The sequence below is a fragment of the Molothrus aeneus genome, chromosome 15 (assembly GCF_037042795.1).
Source record: "Molothrus aeneus isolate 106 chromosome 15, BPBGC_Maene_1.0, whole genome shotgun sequence".
Lineage (NCBI taxonomy): Eukaryota > Metazoa > Chordata > Aves > Passeriformes > Icteridae > Molothrus > Molothrus aeneus.
This window is the reverse complement of record NC_089660.1, coordinates 14981296-15003497: the sequence shown is the minus strand read 5'-3', so window position 1 is coordinate 15003497 and position 22202 is coordinate 14981296. Positions and strand designations below refer to the sequence as shown.

Sequence of the window (22202 nt, the reverse complement as noted above, 5' to 3'; positions counted from 1 at the left end):
TCAGATTATCCAGCAATATTTATAATCCATTTCTGTTCAGTTACCACTGAAACTGAAAAGAAAAAAAGTGGTTGAAAAGAAAAAAAATTGTCAAATATTTTGAAATGCCTCTTTGAGATTCAATGAGAAGCTTCAATCCACCTTGCCAGATTCACCTCACAGTAACACTGAATATTCCAAGCAATTTCATTGATAGCACAACAACGCTCATGAAGAACCACCATTTCTCCCAAAAATATCAGAAAATTATTTTGGTACCAACTGATCTCCTCCAGTTCAAATAAAACTTGTTAAATATAAGTGTTACAATTTCTTCAGATGTAATGAGCCACCAATCTCAACCTGTTTCTAACACAGTTCTCTCCATCACAAAAGTATTTCAGCTCTAGTTGGTGTTAAGCATAAAAACTCACCTTTCTTTTTTTCTCAACACTACAAATTTGTAACTTATCAGCAGTAAAAATATGACTTGGTTATACTCAAATAAGGAAACATGAAAAGGGAAGACTGGAAAGCATAAGGACAGAGATCAGGCTGATTCAGCAAATTGCATGGATTTTCAAATACTTGAAAGTGTGTTAGAAGCAGTCTCATGTCTAAGTGTTTTCATAACAAGTATTCATACCAGAACCAACAACCAGAACTCTTAACAGCATGAGGTGGGAGAGGTCAGGACAAGGCTCACAGGGTTTGTGTGTTTTTAAAGAAACCTTCCAGCTTAGAATTTGGTACTAGAATTTTTAGTAGAGCTAACAGAAATGGTGAGCAGAATGGCTTTTGTTCATCAAGGACTCAGAGCTCTGTTATTGTGTCTGTAAGTCCACATCTCATGAACTGCTGTCTGTTCCAGGAGGAACTTCTACCACACTGGGCAGGACCTCAACAACTGCAGCACCTGCCAGAACACGGCGTGCATCATCTACAGGTACCCTGCTCCCCCAGTCCTGTCCTGCCTGCACACCCCCAGCTGCACAAAACACTGCTTTGCTCACACCTGTCACATGTCTCACTGTGACTAACCCAGTTTTTAAGAAAAGACCAAGTGGTTTGTATGAGGTGCTTGCTTTTAAGTTGAAGACAATTCACAGTGGTGTTGCTGAAAGGAAAGGGGGACTGGACTAGGGAGAATTCAAACAGAAACTTCCCTCTAAAGTTTCACAGTGTTATTACTGGCATGCTTTGAAGACCTGTGATGCCCTTTCTGATGATGGAATTCCTTTATGTGGTACATTTTTAAAGCTAGGGTTTCTGTAATAATTTTAGAGCTTGGAAAAGATAAACTCTCAGTTCTCTGAATGCCAGTGGGCTACAGCTACAGTTCATGCTAACCTGCAAAACAGAGCCAACATTCCCACATTTTCACCTCAGTTGTTATCAATATCAGAAAGCACAATTTGAGTGTAGGCTACTTCAGATTTAAAGTGCAGTTCATGCTAAACTCTTATGGCCAGAAAGCTTTTCAGGGCAGTGTTCTGGGAGCTGCACATGTTTCAAGTGCTGTGTCTGTACAAACACACTCTGAGAGCCTTCAGCTGTCCAGATATCAACCCCAAAGCCAGCAGGTACAAAGTCTTGCTTGTGCTGCACATGTACCTTGTCCACTCAGCAGGGGAATTTATAAAGACATTATCCAACGTCTGCAAGCTCTGTTACAAGGCAGAAACCCCACACCTTGGGTTACTTGATTACATTTACAAAAATAAAGAGTAAGAGAATTTCTCTTTGAGGCTGAAAGCTTTTCCTTCATTTCAAAGAACATGGCATTATCTTCAAGAGTTTGTAATCACTATAACTTTAATTTTTTAATGGAAACAATTAATAGAAAATACTCACATGGAAGTGTTTTTCTCACTTCGTGTACTGCAAGAAGCAAATTTAGTAAAGAGCTTAATGAACTAGACACAGCACTGGAACCTATTGTTCAATATGCAGCTCAATCCCATACTGATGTCCTAAACCTCTGGTAATGACATTTCCAAGTAATTAACATGTCACAAATTAGACACCACAACTCCTCTGAGACAAAGCTGGAGGTCTTCTTCACAGCCCCCTGGATACCCTGGGAAGTTACATGATTATCCAAGAGTACAGACTGTATCCATCAAAAAAAGAAAAAAGATATTTCCTTTACTTGATCATGGTCTCTGAACAAACAATCTCTGTGTATTTTATGGGCTAGACATGAGCAGTTCACTCCCCAGAATTTATATACAGACCTCCCTTGACCACAGGATGCCTTCTCTCTTTGCAAAAACACCCTTTGTCTTTAAGTTTACATGGTTTCAGTGCAGGATAGATCTTGAACAACAAGCACCATCATTCAAAGGAAAGAACAGAGGAAGTAAGAAAAAAAAAAACCTCAGGACCCTTTTTGATTTACCAGGTAGTTTGCAGCAGTAATGGTGCCTGGAGGCTCACACTGCAATGATTAATAGAACATGTGCAGAACACAGGTGATCTAAAGTTCCTACTTTTAAGAGACAAAGAGGAAATAGTAAAGAAACAATAGTTTTTGATTTACAGAGGTGTTCCACAGGATGTGGTTATGAAAAAACATTCTTTGTGACTAGTATTTGAAGTTCATTAGACAATATTCTGATAGAAGCAATTGTTATCAGTGTTTGCTCCAGACAAACACGTGCAGTTCCTGTGTTTTACATGGCCTGAAATGTCCATGCAAGTATTTCCCCCTAAGACAGCATCACAGCTGTGATTAAAATCAAGTTTTTATCTTGCCCCCAGTTTTCCTGCTCCTAAAGAGCCTCACTCCTCACTGCTGCAAGCCCTGCACATGCAGAGTGCTGGGTTGCTGTCACTGAACCATCTTTATCACACAATCCCTCAGTCAAACAATGCATGAATCTCACAGAATTTCCCCTGTGGATTACACTGATCATTGAAGCCATAAAGAGCTTTTCAGCCTAACAGTGACTGTAAATTTGCCTTTATTAACTACCCAGCAGGGATTCCAGGCTTGGGATTTTCCATCCAGGTTGTGTAATAGAAATGTTTGTATTGTAATAAGCAAATGTAAGTAGCAACCCAAACCAGTTATCATGGGCAGTATTAAATGAAGACTGAATTGACCTCTTGCCTCTGGAGATGATATCTCCAAGATGAAATTAAAAACTCTGAAGAAGGGTGGAGAAAAGGCACATGAGCAGATGCTATCCTTACATGTTCTATAAAACCAACAATTCATTCTTCAGCACCCTTGGTCTGTGAATATTGAAAGGTATTAATTTACAGTTTTCATAATAAGCTGATAAAATGCAAGAGGCACTGATTTAATATCACTTCTTTCCACTTTTTTTTATACTTATTATGCATTGCTTCTTGTTCAAGAGATCCTTCTACTCTTTTCTAAATGAAAATTTTCCTCCAGCTTTCTTTTAACCCGTTGAGTGATATTATTTCATGAAAAACCCCAAGGCACATGAATTAAGGGAAACAATCTCCTACTTAATTTCAACATACTATTTAATGATGTTTATGGATTTTATATAAAAAGAAAATTAAAAGTTTTTAAAAACTCGCACATTTACTAATGTCTTCTGATCTGTGCCAAAATCAGCTTCAGGGCCTTGAAGTGACATCCCAACTCCCTTAAATAATGCTCTTTTCTTCCCATCATGGCAAATACAACCTTTGCAGCCTCCCCTAAAGCCTTCACAGCAGACACAGCTGATACAACTCACTCTCCTGCCCAGAAGAGATGATTGAAATAAGGAAAATGCACACAATACTGCTTAAACCCTGTCCACACTGACACTTTTGAACCTTGCATTTATTTCAATGCACTCATCTGCTCTTATCTAATTAACATCTTGGCTCTTGTTTGACATCAATAATAATTAGGGCTTTCAATTGAGGAAATGAGTTCTACTTTCCTCTTAAGTAACACCACTTATCTCAAAGACTTACATACTGTTTAATTTCATATATTTTTGTTCCTAGCCTGTGTCCTAGTGGGAGACATTCACATTTAACAAAGTTAAGCATGTGAGAGTTTTTAATTACAAGCACATGACTTAGATTATGGGATCAAAATCTGACCTTTGAAAGAAATGTATTGAAAGGTTATCCTGGTACATTTTCATTTTTGTCCCGTTGCTTTGGGCACAATGTTGGAATTCTTAACTGACTTAAAGTAACATTTTTCACTCAAAGAAAAAAATAAAAAGAGGTGAACTTATTTTCAAAGGAGCAACCCCTTAACCCCTTGTGTTTACCCCAGGCTGTACCACTGAATAACACCAATTATTCTGATGAGGGAAGCAGCCTTTGACAGGTTCTTTAAAGGGGGAATTTCTCACTTACTAGCATAGGTCTCTAATTTTTTTCCATAGTGTAGAATATGACTTCAGACAACAAGAAGGAAGATTTCATCAGATTTTGAAAACACTGGACAATGCAGAGCAAAATGCAGCTTCAGCTTCACCTCAGAAGCCACCACCTGATCCTCCAGCTCCCGAGAAAAAGGAGTTAAGGAGAAAGACAAAAAAGGTGAAAAGAAAATGCTTCTGGTGGATTTGACTTCCTCATGCATCCTTTTACATTTCAAAAGATACTAAAGCAGAGAGAGCTTGAGAGCACACACCTGAAAATGTGCTATTATCAAATCACAAAGGTTAAGAATGGTTAATTAGAGTACCTGAAAAATCCAAATAATTGAATTTAATTAAATTAGCTCACTGAACAAAGGTGCATGAAGACACTATTTTCAAGAAAAGAAATGGATTCTTTGAAAAGGAAGTTCTCTTTTTTTTCCAAGGACACTTTCATATGCTTTGTAAAGACATTTTTTTCAACTTTCCAAAAATAAGGTTCAAACAAGGTTCAAATCTCTACTTTAAAAAGCAATGGTAGACAAAGCTAAGAATGTCACCCAGCCTTTATATCCCATTTATAAGTAACATTGACTAAAAGGAAAAATCTTCATCAAGCTTTGAACAAACAACATTATCAAGAACAAATTCAGGGAAACCTAAATTGTTCAAACAAATCTCTCCTCAGAGGAGATAATTATAATTATTTCACATCCCCAATGAAATATTTTTGTTGCTGTCATCTAATATTAAACAACAAACAAAAGAATTTCAGGTTAAGTTTTAACTCTGTCCTTTTCTTTGTTTGTTATAAAAAGCCACCATTTAGAAGTCATTTAATGGACTTCTCTGAAAAGAACCGGGGAGTTGTAAAACCAGAGAATATCCCAGTAACTCTTGTCTTACACCTCTGCTCAAGCAAGGTCCAGTTCAGTGAATTGGAGCTGTGTGTATCTCCAAGGACAAGAATCCTCAGCTCCTTGGGGAAGGCTGTTCCAGGTTTTCCTAACACCTAATGTGAATTTCCTCCATTCTGATTGTGTCCATCACATCTTGTTTTGTCCAAGCACATCTGCAAGAAGAGCTACATGGATAATGAGACCTCTCTCCTACATCTTCACTTCTAAAAGACTGAACAAACCCAATTTTCATTGCCTCTCTCCCATGCTGCAGCCACAGCCATCCTGTGGTGTGAGTTGATGTCTTTCATACACCTGGAAGCCTAAAACTGGACAGGACCCCTCAGATGTCATCACCCAATTGGTGGAAAAAGAGGAATTACTATTTTGGCTACTGTTTTACTGAATCATTTGCCCAATCTATCCATTTAAGACCTGTATTGCTGTACCAAAATATCCCAAGATTTTTTTTGCCTTAAGATGTAAATTAATATATGATAAAAAAATGGGACATGAAAATAATATTTAGTGAACTGATCTGTATTGCACAAAATATATATATATATATATATATATATGCTGAAATGATTTTATCAAATGTCAATGCAGCTACTTCTTTCCTCCAAAACTACTCAAGGTACCATTAGCACAGGGTGTGCCAATGGAACCCAATCTATGACTGGTGATCCCATTATTTTACTCATGAAAACATGGTCACCTTTCATATGGGGGCAGGGGGGAAAAGGTTTTCCAAAGCAAGTTGAGTGGAATGTACTGCAGACCTTTTCTTAGAAGTGGCCCTGGTTCAGGGTATTCATAGATTAATCCCTGCATCTTATTTTTCTAAGTAATCCTGTATTAATTGTGCAATGTTAGTTTTAAATGTCTGTACACTTTTTGTACACTTCTGTGTTCCTTGAATTCCTAGGGTTAATTACACATTTGAAAATACATTAAAAAGAATTTTGCACAGAAAAACTTTGTCTGGAGGAGCTAATTTCTTTATAAAATGAATCTTTAAGAAGAAAATTTGCACTATGCCATGGCTTATTTTATCAAAATTCAAAAGGACTGACACTTAAAAACCATTTCCATGTTAATTTCAGTAGGTACAGAAATGACAGGAACAAAACTGTTGTTGTTTTAGAGGCTTTTCAGAAGGAAATTATTTTTTACTAATGTCTTTAGATGCCTTTAGTGAGACAGAAAAGCTCTTCAATAATAGGTTGTGGCTATAAAAAAGGTAAGAATTAAATGACTCCATCAGAACACATCACTGTGTTACACTCAAGCTCTGCTTGTGCTGCTGTGCCAACAGCATTCCTTTGTTGCTTTAGTATTTATAATTGATGCAGTGAAGGATTTATTAGTGTATAACTTATTTTTGTGCATTAAAATAATACTTTAAGACCAATACCCCCTGTGGTAAAGTATAATAATAAACAACACCAAGAGCTCTAACACAAATAAAACCAGCAAGTTTTTTTTCTGTATTGAAGCCATTTTTACTAATTTATGATACAAAAGCCATCCTTTTGCCTTTCTTTTTGTTGACAAACCCAAAAAGTGCTCATTTAAAGCTATCTGACTTTGGGTTTGCCCACATAATGCATATGATGCTTTCAATTTATTTTCAAAGGATCCAGATCATTTAATTTAAACAAACCACACCCCTTTGGTTCACCACATAGCACCAATCAATTCCTGGGGTCAGGAGAACTATGCAAAACAGAAACACTCTTTTTAGTTTAACAAAGTCCAACCAAAGGAAGTTACAAGTAAGGCTCTAAGTCTTTCTTATGACCTGAAGAAACATCAATACTCATAAAAATCTGAAATACACTGATGTAAGTGCTGAATCTGAAATACACTGATGCAAGTGCTGAATCTGAAATACTCTGATCTAAGTGCTAAATCTGAAATACACTGATATAAGTGCTAAATCTGAAATACACTGATCTAAGTGCTGAATCTGAAATGCTCTGATTTAAGTGGTAAATCTGAAATACTCTGATTTAAGTGCTATCTGAAATACTCTGATCTAAGTGCTGAATCTGAAGTACACTGATCTAAGTGCTGAATCTGAAATACTCTGATTTAAGTGCTAAATCTGAAATACTCTGATCTAAGTGCTGAATCTGAAATGCTCTGATTTAAGTGCTTACAGGTTTCATATTTTAACGTCTGAGCTTGGTGAGATTCAGAACCATAACCAATCTTTAATCCTTAACCTCCCAGTCACAATTAGCTTTTGTTTTCCAGATTCCTGAGTTGGTGGTTTTTGATTTCTCTCTCGGTCAGTAAAGTCTGGACCATGCAGGTGTGGATGTGAAATTCTGTTTGTGACCTGTGCCTCCAGGGCAGCAGGGAAGCTCGGGGGGTTTCCAGGCCAGCCCAACCTCAGCCCTGCAGGAAAATCCACTTCTCTCTCAGCCTTCCCAGAGTTTTCCAACTCACCCCCCCAAGGCATCTGTTTTCTGGACAGAAATATGGAATTTCAGTGCTTTCCTTCAAGAAGGCTGCAAGGAGTTTTTACCCCCAGCCATCCCCACAGTGGTTGACACTCAAAAGGTTTTCTACATCAAACATGAGAGAGAACATTGGAACAAAAGGTTTTTTTGTCCCACTAAAAGGTGGAGAGGAGGTGTCAGTGGTGGATGCAGGAACAGGGTAATGCTGCTTTGATGCTGTTTTGTTTAGATTTTCAAATGTGCATATCTTAGCAACATAAGATAATTAAGATTTAAAGCTTTGTAACCCATAACAGGAGAATCTTGGCTATAAGAAAATATGATAGGAAAGCACTGGGGTTTTTATTATTTAAAATATTTAAAAATTTAATTGTTTCAAAATATTTGAAATATTAAAAAAAAATAATTGTTTAAAAATATTTAAAAATATTTTATTAACTAATTATTAATTCCTATAGGAAATAAAAAAGTACCAGATACACACTACACAATTTATAGTGTGAGGATTGGAAGATAAAAGTACTGGCTACAAAAAACTTGTCTGGTTTACAAAATTACAGCATAATCCCTAAAAACAGCTCCCAGAGCCGGAAAGAAATGTTAGAAATACAAACACATTCCTAAATAAAATTAAAAAAAAAATACACAAGCCCCCCATAAGTTGTCAAAAATCCTACCAAAAAACCCAAACCACAGCTACTTGATAGCACTTGATTACAAAAATATTGTGAGTTTCTGAGAAATATATATTTAAATGATATATAATACATATAAAACATATATATAAAATATATATATATATATATAAAACATATATATAAAACATTGCACAGAATGCAGTATATTCCAAAATTATTGTATTTGAAATTGTTGTTTTAGGGAGTTAAACTAACCTTCTCTAAAAATTAAAAATGTATGAATAAAAGACTGATTTGTCTCCTGTAACAGCAGTTCATGTAGGGCTTCTGATGGTTCTGTGCACTAAAATAATCCTGCCAGCATAGACACACAACATCTTCCTAATGGCACGTGATCTCTGATGTATGTTTTGTATATTTCTAGGCCCTTTAAATGTGATGTTATCTTTTGCAATAAAATGAGATATTTTTATTAGGTTTCAGGAGTCAATTAATAATAAACAACATTTAGATTACAAAGGAAGGGAACAATTGTTCTTTCGGAAAAGAAAAAGGAATGGAAAACTAACAGGCATGTTGTGGAATCATTGTGCAGCATTTCCAGGTAGAGCAAGGATGTCAATTTGAATACCAAACAAAAAAGCTGTAGCTTTTAGCTAGACCATGAGTATATTTGGTCAAATTCTCCAACCATGGCAGCTCTGCAAATAGTTTCTGTGATCGTTTTCTTCTCTAGAGTAGCTCTGTTTAACAGAGTTCACAGATTCCTTCTGGGTAAAGTTTTATTTGTACAATATTATGTATGAATTCTGTCTAAAAACATCACTGTGTAGCATAGCTACACTGACTTCATCATGTTAAACTGATATGGTGAGAAAAATCAAGTTTGGAAGTACTAAAGGAAACCTTTCAGGTGCATATGGTGGATTTATGATATTTCTATTTACCTAACCAGGCCAAGACTGAAAACAAGTATTTCTGTATTCTACATGGTTTATGAATCAGACTTCTATAATTCCTGTAGGAGGGCTTCACTGCATGACAATGACCTTTATCTACAAGTCTAAGTCTCATGAAATATTATTCAAGGTAAAGCTTGAATAGCTGGTTTCAGACAATAAACTTGTCCCTCTCCATGGAAGTGTAGAAGCACTTCTACAACTACAAACAGTCAAGGTTTTGTGGGGTTTTAAGAGTGAAAACAACCAAGCAGCTGTTAAAGCCTTCAGCTGCTAAAACACCACAGTGAAGGCAAGAATGGCATTTAACTAAGTCTTCCCTGCAGTAGCTGCAGAGAGCCAAATTACCTTTCCACCATCACCTCCCTCTCCTGGGGAGATTATTTCTTTCTGAGCCTGACTCTTCTCAGTAATTACACTAACACAGCTCCCAGCAGGCACTTACCAGCTAAGCCCAAGGCAGAACCTCCCTTTCCCTTTAACTGGCATCACAGCACAAAAAGATCCAGGCAACTGTAAACCCACATCTCTGCCAACAAGCTAGAAGATTGTGAAAACAACACCTGAATATGAAAATTAACCTGCTTATCCCTGTCAGAAAGCAAGAAAGCCCTTCAGGTAAACCAAATCCAGTTATCTGTCAGGTGCAAGGCATTTAAACTTGTAAGGAATTGCAGGTCTTGTAAATTGTAACCATTGTTCTTATCAGTGTTTGTATTTACACAGCATTTTCAAGTTATAGTAAATGACACTGCAGAAGTTAATAAAACCACTTGCAATGTTCACAAACACAGTAACAGATTTAAAACCTAAAGAATAACCTCCTGTCCTCCTGGAAGTGATAGATTTGTCCCCATTTGAAATGTCACTTGTACCTGTAAAACTTCAGCTACACAGTCCAGCTGCAGAAACTCCACATATCCCACTGTCCTTGCAGAATTCCCCCCAATTTCAGCAACTTGAGCTCATCTAAGCATTCTTCAGGACATAATTCTTGACTAGCTGCTTAATTTTGAAAAGATCAAGCACTCAGGATTTCACAGTAAGATTGACCCTCTCAAAAATGTTAAAGCAAACCTGAAAATTAACTTGGTGAACTAAAGTAGCACATAGAGCATAGTAAAAGCTTCTTTTGCCAGTTCTTTCTGAATACAAAAGACTTTTGCTCGTTAAAAACAATTTATTTGCATGTGAAAAGCTATTTTGTTAAGTGTTGCTTCAGCTATAGAAAATGTAGCAATTTATTAGAATACCCCTTCGAAAAACCTCTAAAATGCCCAACACACACATATCCAGAGGTGCTCATGAGCATAATTAGAAGAAAGGGAACGACATTTCAAAATTCACACTGAATTTATTCTTTTCAGGTTAAAACAGCTGAAGAAATTACAGTAAATGGAAGGGGGAAAAAAGAAACAGATTTTCCAAGCCATTTCAATTTACTGTAACCAGCTTGTTTCCTACTGGTTTCCTAATGGATCTTTTAGGCAGGATTAAAACAGGTTCATTATGCTTTTTCATGTGCTGTTTATGGTATCCAGAAGTACTCCTTCACAGACTGGTTAGGTCATGCACAACACTCATATCATGCTTTCCTTGTACAGAAAACATTCTCCAACTCTCCAGAGAGCTGTAAGGGTCACTGGTCTCTGTTTCAAACCATTTCCTGTTGTGCCCATGGATGTGCCCGAGGGTTCCACATGAACAAGAACAACCTGGAGTTCAGATAAACAGCTACAGAGCTCAGATAAACAGCTACAGAGATGTCTCAAACCTGCTGATGTACCACCAGGAGTTCAAAGCACCCATTGGCAAATATTTCCTCTGAGGGACTCAATTAGTCTCCTCAATTATTAGGAGCCTAATCATTAGGAGGCACACATGCTCTGGCAGGTAATGATCTAAAACTGTTATTTTCCAATAGAAGCAACCAGGGAAACACAGGACATTTTAAAAGGCACACAATGTATCTCTTGTGGCCAAAAATCATCAAGTAAATGATGCTATGATTTTGTGGAATAAAATAAATCTCCAAAGACAAACCATTAAAAAGCATCTTCCCATAAGTGAACAGTCTGAAGGGCAAGCTCCACATTCCCTATGAATTCCTTGCATTCTCACAAATAGCCTAAATCCAGAGGAGTGCTCAGGAGATGTGTACTTAAATGTGAATAACTTGCAGAATCTGTTCTCAAATATAACCCTAAAATCATGGAACGTTCACAAAAAAAATCTCAGGTGAGTGTTTAGTGCCAGCACATGCCCAAATACTTCTTTTCAGTTTTGCTAATACCATTTCACTTTAGATTTGTAGAAATACTCTTTTCAATGTCTTATACCATATCCTTTATGCAGGTTTGCAAAACTTTCTTCTTTTTTGCAAATATCAACTAACTTTCTATTTCTCATTTGTTCTCTTAAAGAATGCTCAAATCTTTCAACTACACTTCAAAAGACTGCGACTACAATGTCACAGCTGAATGAAAAAGAAAAGTAAAGCTTGTGACTTTTTAAATTAAAAAAATAATTCACAAGGAACTTAATAATATATTCACAAATATATTCACAATATGCTATATTTTTTCAATAATTCACAAATGCTATATTTGCATTTTTTCCAGGATAACTATAAAATGAGTTTCAAAGCATTGAAAATGCATTAGACTATTACTCACAATTAGTGGATCTCGTCCCATGGTAATAACAGTTCTGTTCACTGTGCGTAGTAGCTGCACCATTATTTCTTGAATGTGGTGATAAGTTGAAGCCTGCAAATGAAAAAATCAGAGTTTTGATATTAAAATCATATCTCTTTGAAAAGTAAGAAGAAACCAATTATTTCCATTTTGACAGTTCAACTTGTACAATATAGCAGCCCTATTGAAAGAGCAACACTAATTCTTCTTGCTCACACTGCTCCTTAATTCCAGCAATTTCAGTGGAATACTTGTGTCCAATTTCAGACCAATCTACTTCACAGCTGTCTTTTGTTTCAGTCACTTCCCATCTCTCACTTGAAGGACTCCTGTTCTCCCCCTAACTGAGCAGTCTGTGACTTAATCCTGGTACAGTTACCTTAAAGCAAATTCTCTCACAGCTCCCCACGTCTGTCAGTGCTCTCAGGGCAGGCTGGAGCTCAGGAATGTTCTTAGCTGGCAGTCACAAATATGGAGTTATTAAAGGAGAAAGTTGTCTTCATTTACCTGAGCTGCTCTGGGAGGGCACAAACTGCACACAGTTGGCCCCAGTTCTGCTCTTGTAGGCTGAAGGAGGTTTGATTATTTATTCTAAAGTCCTGAGCAAATGGGAATGACATTCTGTTCACCAGTTTTACTGACTTTACTCTGATCACTAGACAACTTGGGAAAAAAGCATGCAACAAGAAAGAAAAAGCCTTAGCAAATTTCTGGTAGAAAAGGATATTTAGCTTACACCAAGACCCTTATTTAATGTCAGATACAGCATGGAAAGAACACCACAATCACAGGAGCCATGGTGAGCTCTTAATAATGTTTCAGGCAGCTGAGCCCCAGTACTATACCAGGAAAAACTGCTTCAGGTTCTGTTTTCCCTCTGAGTCAGCCAAATTGTCTTCTTTTTCTTTCTCCTATTCTGAGTGCTCTGGATCAGCCACACACCTCAAAACAGGGACCTTCCTCACACCTGGCAATTTATCCACTATTACCATTTAGTGCTCCTGTATCCTTTGACTGTTGCAGCACATGTCACAGCTGAGATGGCCACAATACACAGAGTGTTCCCATGCACTTTCAGAAAGCTTCAACTCACACAGAATAACATCAGATCACCTCAGAAGGCTTCAGGTATCTGCCCTTCTTGTTCTTCAGCCCAACCTTGTATCCCCTCCCGTTGATGCCCTGCCCCTGTGTGCCCTCTGCTCCCTTTGGTGGTTGCTCAGTGCCCCTGGGCACTCCATGGCTCATTGCTGGCAGTGCTGCTCACCTGCTGCTCACAGCTGTGCCCATGGGGATGGGGCTGGGCCAGCCCCATCCCAATCACCACAAACTCTGTGCCTGCATTTGACAATGACACACACAAGCTGAAGTGATCTCCTCGCCTGTCACAGCATTTCAGAAGCTGTTATATTCTATAAATGAACAATGTAGTCACAGAATAATTTGTGTTTGGTGTTTCCTTCTTTAAAATTTCACTTTCTCTGGTACAGTCCAATGTTTATAACACAACTATGCTTGAGAGTGGCTGCACTGAAGACACATTTGCTGTTCTTATAACATTGTGTAGCACTATAATTTAAAAAAATATCATGAACAGCCAAGACTGATAAACTATGTAGGAGCACTTAGCAGAGGGATCTAATTTGTTCATTAGTTTCCCATTTTTTTAAATTCAAAGATGAGGGCTCATATAATGCAAGTTCACTTTCACATTTCAGTATGTGTGCTATACCATAATTAGTAACAGTTCAGAACATTGCATAATGAGTTTTAACATTTAGCCCTGACTCCATCATTAAAGATGAGCTCTATTCTTAATTCACAAGTAGCAATAGTCTTCCTGGAAAGACTATTACATATGCTCAAGCACACAAAAGGTTATTTTCTGCTAGACCTTTGAATTTTCCGAGAAACATTAGCAAATGAAATAAAATGAAATAAAATGGTTTCTCTATGAAACAGAGACTTCCTTTCTTCTTGATGATCTAAGAAATAATTAGGCATTCATTGAGAAATTAACAAAAATTTTCACACATTGTCAATACACAAGATTTCATCTTTTATCTTACAGCTTCTAGCTTCAGAAGAAGATAGTCTAACAACCAACTGTAACATGTGCTTTTTCAGATCATACTTCTCTTCACAAGGATGACATGGGAAAACCCACCATCATTTGGCTTCAGTCCACTGATTAAGCATAAGATATTTTTAGGAGCTAAATTAACAACTTGTATCATATATAAATGTTCCCTTGGAAAACATTAATTGTATTATTCCATTTAATTAAATGTGGTGATCAAAAATGTTTGTTTTCCCTGTTGTTCCAAGGCATGGAAGAACCAGAGCTCAGGTCAGCAGGAGGGAGTGTTCTCACAGAGCTCAAACACCTTCAGGTTCCCTCTTGGACTGGATGGCACAGCTTGGTACACAGATTAGTTAATAGAAAATCCAAACCAAACAAAATTTCACCTTCTTTCAAAAATATCTGTGCAGGGTAAAAGCAGACAGTGTTTGATTTACTTTTTTCTTCTATTTAAACTACTACAGGACTGGGACAGGAAAAGAAATTCTGTTTTTCCAGAGTCAACCCTGCACTTCAGATTCTGAGTGTTCATTTATTTGGACAGTGGCAAACAGGGACTCACTGAATGTCTGTGTGGGAATTCAATTTCACAACCTGTACTTGAGATACCCACTGGGAAACACTTCTGTCTATTCATTGCAGCTGTCCCTGCTCTGTGCCCTCCCAAACTCTCACCCAGCTCTGCCCTCCTCCCCAGAGTGGGGCTCTGTGAGAAACACAGGAGGCCTTGGCACTGTGCACTGTTCAGGAATAACTAAAATTTCATTGCTGCATGATCAACACTGTTCTGGTCACAAATCTAAACCATGGCACTCTGTGGGCAGCCACAGAGGAAATGAGCTCTGCACCAGCCAGATCCTGTGTGCTCACTCTCTGGTGCACCCAGTTCTGTAACTTGTATTCCTTCTTTGACACACACACAAATAAAGGCACATATAAAAGGATAACAATTTCTTTTTAAAACCATAACTCATAATCCTGCATTGTTCTGGCTGAAAAGTCTCTGCAGAAAACCTTAAGATAATTGGCCCTGAAAGAACATGCAGAATTCCTGACAATATTCCTTTGAAATTCTCTTTTGCTAAAGCCTTAAGATCTGCCATAAGTTAGGGAAATGCTTAAAAAATTCTTTACAATTCTAAAATGCTTCCAGGCTTGTTTGCTAAACAGCTTAAAATGCAACTGCAACCAATTACTGACAATGCACAGAACAGGAAAAGATTCTTCATCTCTCTTGCACTTATAGTCAACCAAGATTTCACTGTAGATTCCAAGAGAAGGCATTTACCATTACATTTAATTTTGTAAGCACTATAAATAAAAAATTGTTCTGATTCAGGAAATATTAAAAAATAGCATATATATCAGATTAGAGGCAAAGTCACCTCATGGAGGACTGCCAGACTGCATGAAACAAAGTGTTGTAAAGAGGGAAAAGGGAAGTGGTTTTAATTAAAACAGAAACAAAAAATCACTGATTTCACCATGACCTTCATCAATGACTTACTTGAAGTTCTGATGTTTAACTGCATTTCACAGGTGCTTGAAGCATAATCTCAAGCTATGAAGCTAATTTCAGACATGATTAAATCAAAACAATGCCATTTATGTCCAAAAGTTGTTTGCTGGAGAGGAATCTTAAAATCAAACCTAGGCATCTCACTGAGATACCCAACAGTGACTGTCTAGTCATAAAAACCAACATACAAAACCAACACAAACCAGAGATTTTAGCAACATGCTGGCTACCTGCAGAACCCAGCAGTGAGGCAGCAGCTGAAGAAAACAGGATTTGAACACAAGGATCTGATGATTCCCATGTTCCCACTTGCTAAACAATGTGAGGCACAACAGTAGAGCAGAGCTGGTAATATCAAAATACCCTTTCCTTTGACAAAGAAAACACACTCTTCAAAAATTCAGTAACTACTTCAAAGATCACCTCACAGTATAAATTTTCACCACATGAAACAGAACAACTACTGCTGTTTTTTCTTCCCTGTCCTTTGTGTGCCTTCTATTTCTGGTGACTTTCACAGAACAAATGCAATGCAAAAATATCAAAGTTAAGTTTCCAAAAAGTTTTGAATACTAGTCTAGAAACAAGGTTTCTCTACTGAGATAGAAAAAACAGAAGAAATAAGGACAAGACATTGGTGTTATTAATATTGTAACATGATTCTGCTACTAAAGGCTGGAGCTTTCTCCTCCAGCAGGTCAAACCATCCATTTTCTTAGAAGGAGGTTAAGAAATGGTAGGGAATGAATTGTTGAATAGAAAACTGCCTTCATTTTAGGGTTTAAGTGTAATCCCAGCTGAAACAATTTGGTTAATTCCCAAAGCAACTGTCTGTATCTAGATCACAGTGAATAAAGGCATCCTGAAGGACACTGCCAAACAATAATTTAGCCATATGTGAACTCTTTCATTTGCCTACAGGTTACAAAGTATTTTCTGCTGCAAGGCAAACACAGCCTTGAAACAAGAGTTCTCACTTTAGCTGGAGAATAAACATGTGTGTTACACTCCAGAGAAATCTGTAGTGGCTCTTAGAGAGAAATGACTGTGTGATCCTTGGATGCTGCTGTGTTCCCTTCCTTTGCTCCTTTTTCCTCCTTCAGAGAAGTCATCTTAATAGAAGATTTTCAGTACTGAAGCAGGATCAGCATTTGGTTAAAAAAATAAGCTAATAATCCATGGATTCCTCTCTCAAGGAAGGAAAAAGCTACACATTTGCTGTTGTGGTTACAAAGCCCAGTGTTACAGTTAATGACACGTGATTAATATATTCTAAAATCCATATTTTCTCCAACCAGCAGTTGTATTGCCAGAGGCAGGCCAGGGTATGGACTTTCTGCAACAGAAGCATCTGGTTCTTTTGTTGATATCCCAACTATTCTACAATGTTTCTATGGAATATGATGCCTGTAGAGGGCTCAGCATGTTCTGATACCACTGCTGGACTTAAACTTACCCCCAGGGGCTTTTCTTCTTCTATCAGAAATGCATCAGTATTCACTGCAAGCACAATCTGTAGATAATGGTGACCCAAACATCTCACAGAGAATCTCCAGTCTACTTTCCTTGAAAGAAACTATTGCAGAAATGCCACCTCTGTTGAACAAATTTCAATATATATTTTTTAATGTATGTGTTTTAAATTCTCAGCAATTCTGCTGTTCTGCATAATGTTCTCACTCACACAAAGATGAGCTACAAAACCATATTTTCAGTAGGCTTTAATGAGTCTTTTACATGTCAGCAACTGCTGCTATGGACAGCAACTGTTAAATTCAAATATAAACTTCATTGAAGTGGTACACACAGAGAAAGAATTACTCCATCTTGCTTTACAACTGTATTTTACCCTTTAAAGGGTAACAAAACTGGTTACTTTGCATTATAGCCTTATGAGATGATAGCTTCAATTTTTGCCCTATCATGCTTTCACCATTTATCTTAAGAATTACATTTCAAATTTAAATGTTCCAATATTTCTTTTGTATCCCCTTGGATCAACCCCTCCTGAACTGCTTAAGTCTAAACCAATGAGGCAAATAGCTCATAATACACATGGAAATATTGCCCTGTGCAAACTGAAAAGCCTCAGCAGTATCAAAGATTTTTATGAAATTAAGATATATGCTGTAATGATTTCATTTACTAGGAAATGATCCAGGGAGCCACAGTGAAAAACTCCTCAAATGACAGCTTGCCTTAATCCAAAGTCTGCAAAGTTTGAACACATGTATCAGAAAACTACAGCTGAGGAAAAATCAGCACATATTCACAGGTTAAGGTAATTACAGCTTTCTTAAAACAATTAATTATGATGTTTTCTCAGAATAAATTCCTCAAATTATTGAGAAGTTTCATTGAATAAACTACTGCTCATTAAAAAGTGAGAGAATAAAAAGTCAATTCAAAATTCTTCCAAATGAGGAAAAAAAAAGGACCACCCAGATGAAAATTTCAGTGTTCCAAAATGTCAGAAATCTGATAAAGAAACTACAGTCTCCAAATGAAATATGGTAAAGAGTAATCTGTTCTATCCACACTTTGCTGAAAGCAGAAGCCACACCTTACAACATTGGTACACTGAAAAGCATTGTTTCAGAAACTACAGGGGCTTTTACAAAAGGAGCAAGATGAAATTTGAAATTTATTCTGTATAGTTAAAATAATTACAGAATAATTGAGAAGTTGTGGTTGAAAGGGACCTTACAAGGTCATGCAGTCCAAGCCCCTGCAGTGAGCAGAGACATCTTCAGCTGAATGAGGTTACTCAGAAGTCAGTATTCATCTTCAATACCTCAACTGCCTTTTGGGTTGAGTTTATGAAAAATAGGAGAAAAGTTCAATTTGCCACTGACTTGTGCTAAATATTTGAAAGAGATTAATCATCATCAAAATTTACTTCCTAATCAGCTCAGGCTTTCTACAGACTTGGGTTCTACATTATCATCAATACTTACAGGGTCTTGACAGCTCAGAACCTCCAGGATGCTATTAAGTAATTCTACACAGTACTTCCTCTCCTGCACCTGGAGCTGCTGATCCTCCTTCTGTTCCAGTAATTCTCTCAGCTCTTTTGTAATCACAGGAAGCAGAATGTCCCTGCATTCTGAAAGAAAGCAAATTGTCTTAACTACAAGTATAAATGAAATAATATGTGCAAAGCAACCCTCTCCCAAACAGTGAAACACAATATGCTTTAACAGCCACAGTCCCAACATGGAATTGTTGATTTTCCAATCGTGCCTTGGGAATATTCCAAACTTGTGTGGTATTTTCACAAGTCAACAGTATTTTCATATATCAAAGCCAAAAGTTCCTGATAAAAATAATTCTCTTCAGTTAAATTCTGAGCGCTGTTCAGCTTATATCAAACATTTGGGGACAAATTACTCACTTACATACAAAGCATCTTGAAATGAATTGTTTTAGTAATGGAGGATTTTAATGTAAGAAAATTACTGTATTTATTAACTTATTTCTGAAAATAAGACTCAAACAGCAGAACTATGTGCATAATTTTTGAAATGTTTCTTCTGAAGGCACATATAAGAATGTAGACAAAGAAAAGACTAATAAAAGGCCTATCAAGCCTGAGATAGTGAGAGCTGTGCATACATTTATCTTGATTTAAATTTAAGGAAGCTGACACAAATATGAAGTTACACTCCAATGTCACATCCACATTGACTTTTTAAGAGAGAGGTGCTTAGAGAAAATGTCAGGAGTACAAAATACACACATTTGAAATAACTTGAATGAGACCAATATCTATCCAGGAATAAAAAAAAAAAAAGTACCTTTTTAAAGAATGATTTAGAGCACCTGGACTCACAGTGATAAACAAGTGCAGGGTGGGACATGGTGAAACTTTATCTAACGTGATTTAAAACAAGCCAGGGGCTCAGAATCCCCCCAGAATAAGGGCATCAGTACAGGAAGACAGAAGGGTGAGAGAAGGAAGAAAAGAGACAAAGAGAGAGAGAAGGGAGAAAGAAAAAGAGAGAGGGGAAAGAGGGAAAGGAATGGAAAGTAGATGATAACTGCCTGAATTTTGCAGATGAGGCAACAGAAGCAGTCTCTGCAGATTATTCTTATTTGAAGTAACAGCTCCAAGCTACATGAAGCCAAGAGCTTTTAATCATGTCTGAAGAGCAGCATCATTTCTTGCCTCAGAAAGTATCTCTGCTCTTGGTAACTATTTCTATAACACTTATTGCAAGCTACAAGACAAATCTAGCCCAATAACTAAATTACAAACTCACCAGTGAGACAGCACTTAAAGAACACATATCAACACAAGACCTGTTTCAACAGCAACATAAAAATGAATTTCACAGAGCCTCGGTTCCTTTTTGTGCCCAATTCTGCACAGACATGCTGCCTGCACTTCCTGCAGGCCACAGACTCCCCTCTGCAGCAGAAACCAAAGAGCTGCTGTCACAGAGCACAGAGTGGTGCCCAGCAGCAGGGGATTCCAGCCCTCCTAAAGGACTTCTGGGTGGGTTTGTGCTCATGGACACAGAGAACCTCCAGAAGTCAGGACTGGCAGCTTTGTGGTCACCAGCTGCAGACAGCAAATGCTATCAGTTTTCTGAAATTGAGATGTAATTCAATACCTAGCAAACACTTTCTTGATTTGCTCATATGAACCATTTCTAATTGTGACTCCAACAAATGCACTGCTATTAGCTGAAGCCAAAACTAAATCAAAGAAACATCATTAGCAACAAAAAAAGTTGCAATACCTAAAAACTTGCTGAAATGTGATAGGACCTTTTAAATAAAGGGTTTATACATTCAGTCAACAAATAAGTGCAAGTTATAAAAGAGATTATTAGCTCACTATTGAAAAAGCTAGCAAACAAACTTAAGTTCTGTTTTCACTGTTATCTGTGGAAACTGTCCTTCAACAGTCTAAGGCTATCCAGGGAGGAAAGTGTTCCCAGTATGATCAGTTCAGAATTTATTCATTCAGATTCTGACCACTCCAAAAACATTTAAGCTATATTTTGGATATTTTGGATATAGCACTTACTGCTAACTAAGTTCCATTTAATGGTGCTTAGCAGAAGGACTGTAAGTGTAGGAGTCTTACTGAAGACTCAGTACAGGTTTAACAGATTTTAAAGCGGATCAGATGAAGTAAAAAAATGGAATCACAAGCCAAGCAAGCAGCTCAGGCTGGATGTAAGGAAAAGCCTCTCCCTCCCATGGACAGGCAAGCAGCAGAACTAACAGGTTGCGCAGTCTGTCCTGGAACAACCTGCTCTGACCTCAGAGCTGACCTCATGCTGAGCTGGGGGCTGGACTGGACACATTCCCAGATTCTTTCTAAGTATTCTTCAACTATTCTAGGATCCTTGATTGCCAAAACTGCTAATCAGAGGTAGTGCAGCAGGAGCTTGGTGCACTGCAAATGACCAGCTTGTAAAGAAACTACATATAAGAAGAAACTATATATAAAGATATATATATATATAAGTTACATATAAAGAATATATAAACTATATATAAACTATATATATAGTTTATATATAGTTTATATATAGTTTATACAAAGAAACTATAATGAAAACTCCGGAACTGAACAGAGAAGACAAGGGTAGCAAGTAAGTGCCACAACACAAAAGAAATTTCCAGGAGATCCTGAATCTCTGCAAAATGGACAGAGACTGTCAGAAAGTTAGGAACAAAGTTACATATATGCCTGTAAACATAAATGATGACAGTTTTGGGGCTTGTCATTTTTTTATCCATGGACTCAAACATCAAGGTGTTCTATATCAGAAGGGATGATATCAAACTCATTACTCTAAAGACAGATAGGTGAAACCCATTTCTCATCATTTTAATCCCTAGAACTTGCACAGTATCTGTAGTGAGGCATAAAAACTGTTTCACATACATTTAACCTGTATGGAAATACACATAGAGTAAAATTTCTCTTTTCTGGTCTCCACTCTGCTCCATCCCTGTGTTCCTTTCCAGATTCTCTGAGTGTGTGCGGGATATGCTGAAGGAATGATTCAGCACCAGCTAAACCCCAGATTTCTCTATAGCATTGTGGATGCCATACACCAAGCAAACTCTTGGCACTAAAACACACCTGCATTCCTCTCCCTACCTGAACTCTGCAGTTACAGCAGAGTTCTACCCATGGCAACCCTTGGTACCACAAGTTCTCTGCTCTCAACCTGCTCTGTATAAATGACACTTTGAATAAGGATTCAGAACTTACTCTAACAATCTGTAACAGACACAGTAACAGCTACAACTAATTCAACATGAAGATGAACATATTTAGACAAACACATTCAACCTTTAACTAATCTGCAATGACATGTAGAAATACAGATTCCAAATCAGCAGCATGTGAGAAATTCAGCTGGCAACTCTTTTCCCATAACTTAAAAACCATTCTTAAAAATAAGGCTTGAAAACACTTACTCTTCAAAAGGTATCAGTAGGCAGTGCTGTGCTAACAGGCTGCTCATAACAGCAAAGTTCAAAGTCACATCACATTATGTGACATCTCAGCCACTTTTCACCTCTCACAAGGAAGATGGAAGGTTCTTTGCACGTTCCAGTCTCACATCTGCCAGGATAAAC

General features: G+C 37.4%; 2 protein-coding genes across 4 annotated transcripts in view; one reads left to right on the top strand and one right to left on the bottom strand.

The window, feature by feature from the left end:
- INSYN2B (inhibitory synaptic factor family member 2B) overlaps positions 1–6205 on the top strand; it is a 30053-nt gene extending 23848 nt beyond the window's left edge. For 2 of the 3 annotated variants that reach the window (XM_066560490.1, XM_066560489.1), the window contains exons 3-5: positions 851–925; positions 4350–4506; positions 5147–6205. In XM_066560490.1, coding sequence (XP_066416587.1) covers positions 851–925; positions 4350–4506; positions 5147–5344 — 430 coding nt within the window. In that variant the 3' untranslated portion in view covers positions 5345–6205. Of the gene's footprint in view, positions 1–850; positions 926–4349 lie in introns of all 3 variants that reach the window. The other variant, XM_066560491.1, reaches the window with a different exon arrangement.
- DOCK2 (dedicator of cytokinesis 2) overlaps positions 1–22202 on the bottom strand; it is a 161462-nt gene that overhangs the window by 86899 nt on the left and 52361 nt on the right. Inside the window, exons 26-27 of the mRNA XM_066560488.1 lie at positions 18551–18699; positions 11971–12063 (exon numbers count right to left, since the gene is read on the bottom strand). Coding sequence (XP_066416585.1) covers positions 11971–12063; positions 18551–18699 — 242 coding nt within the window. The remainder of the gene's footprint in view (positions 1–11970; positions 12064–18550; positions 18700–22202) is intronic.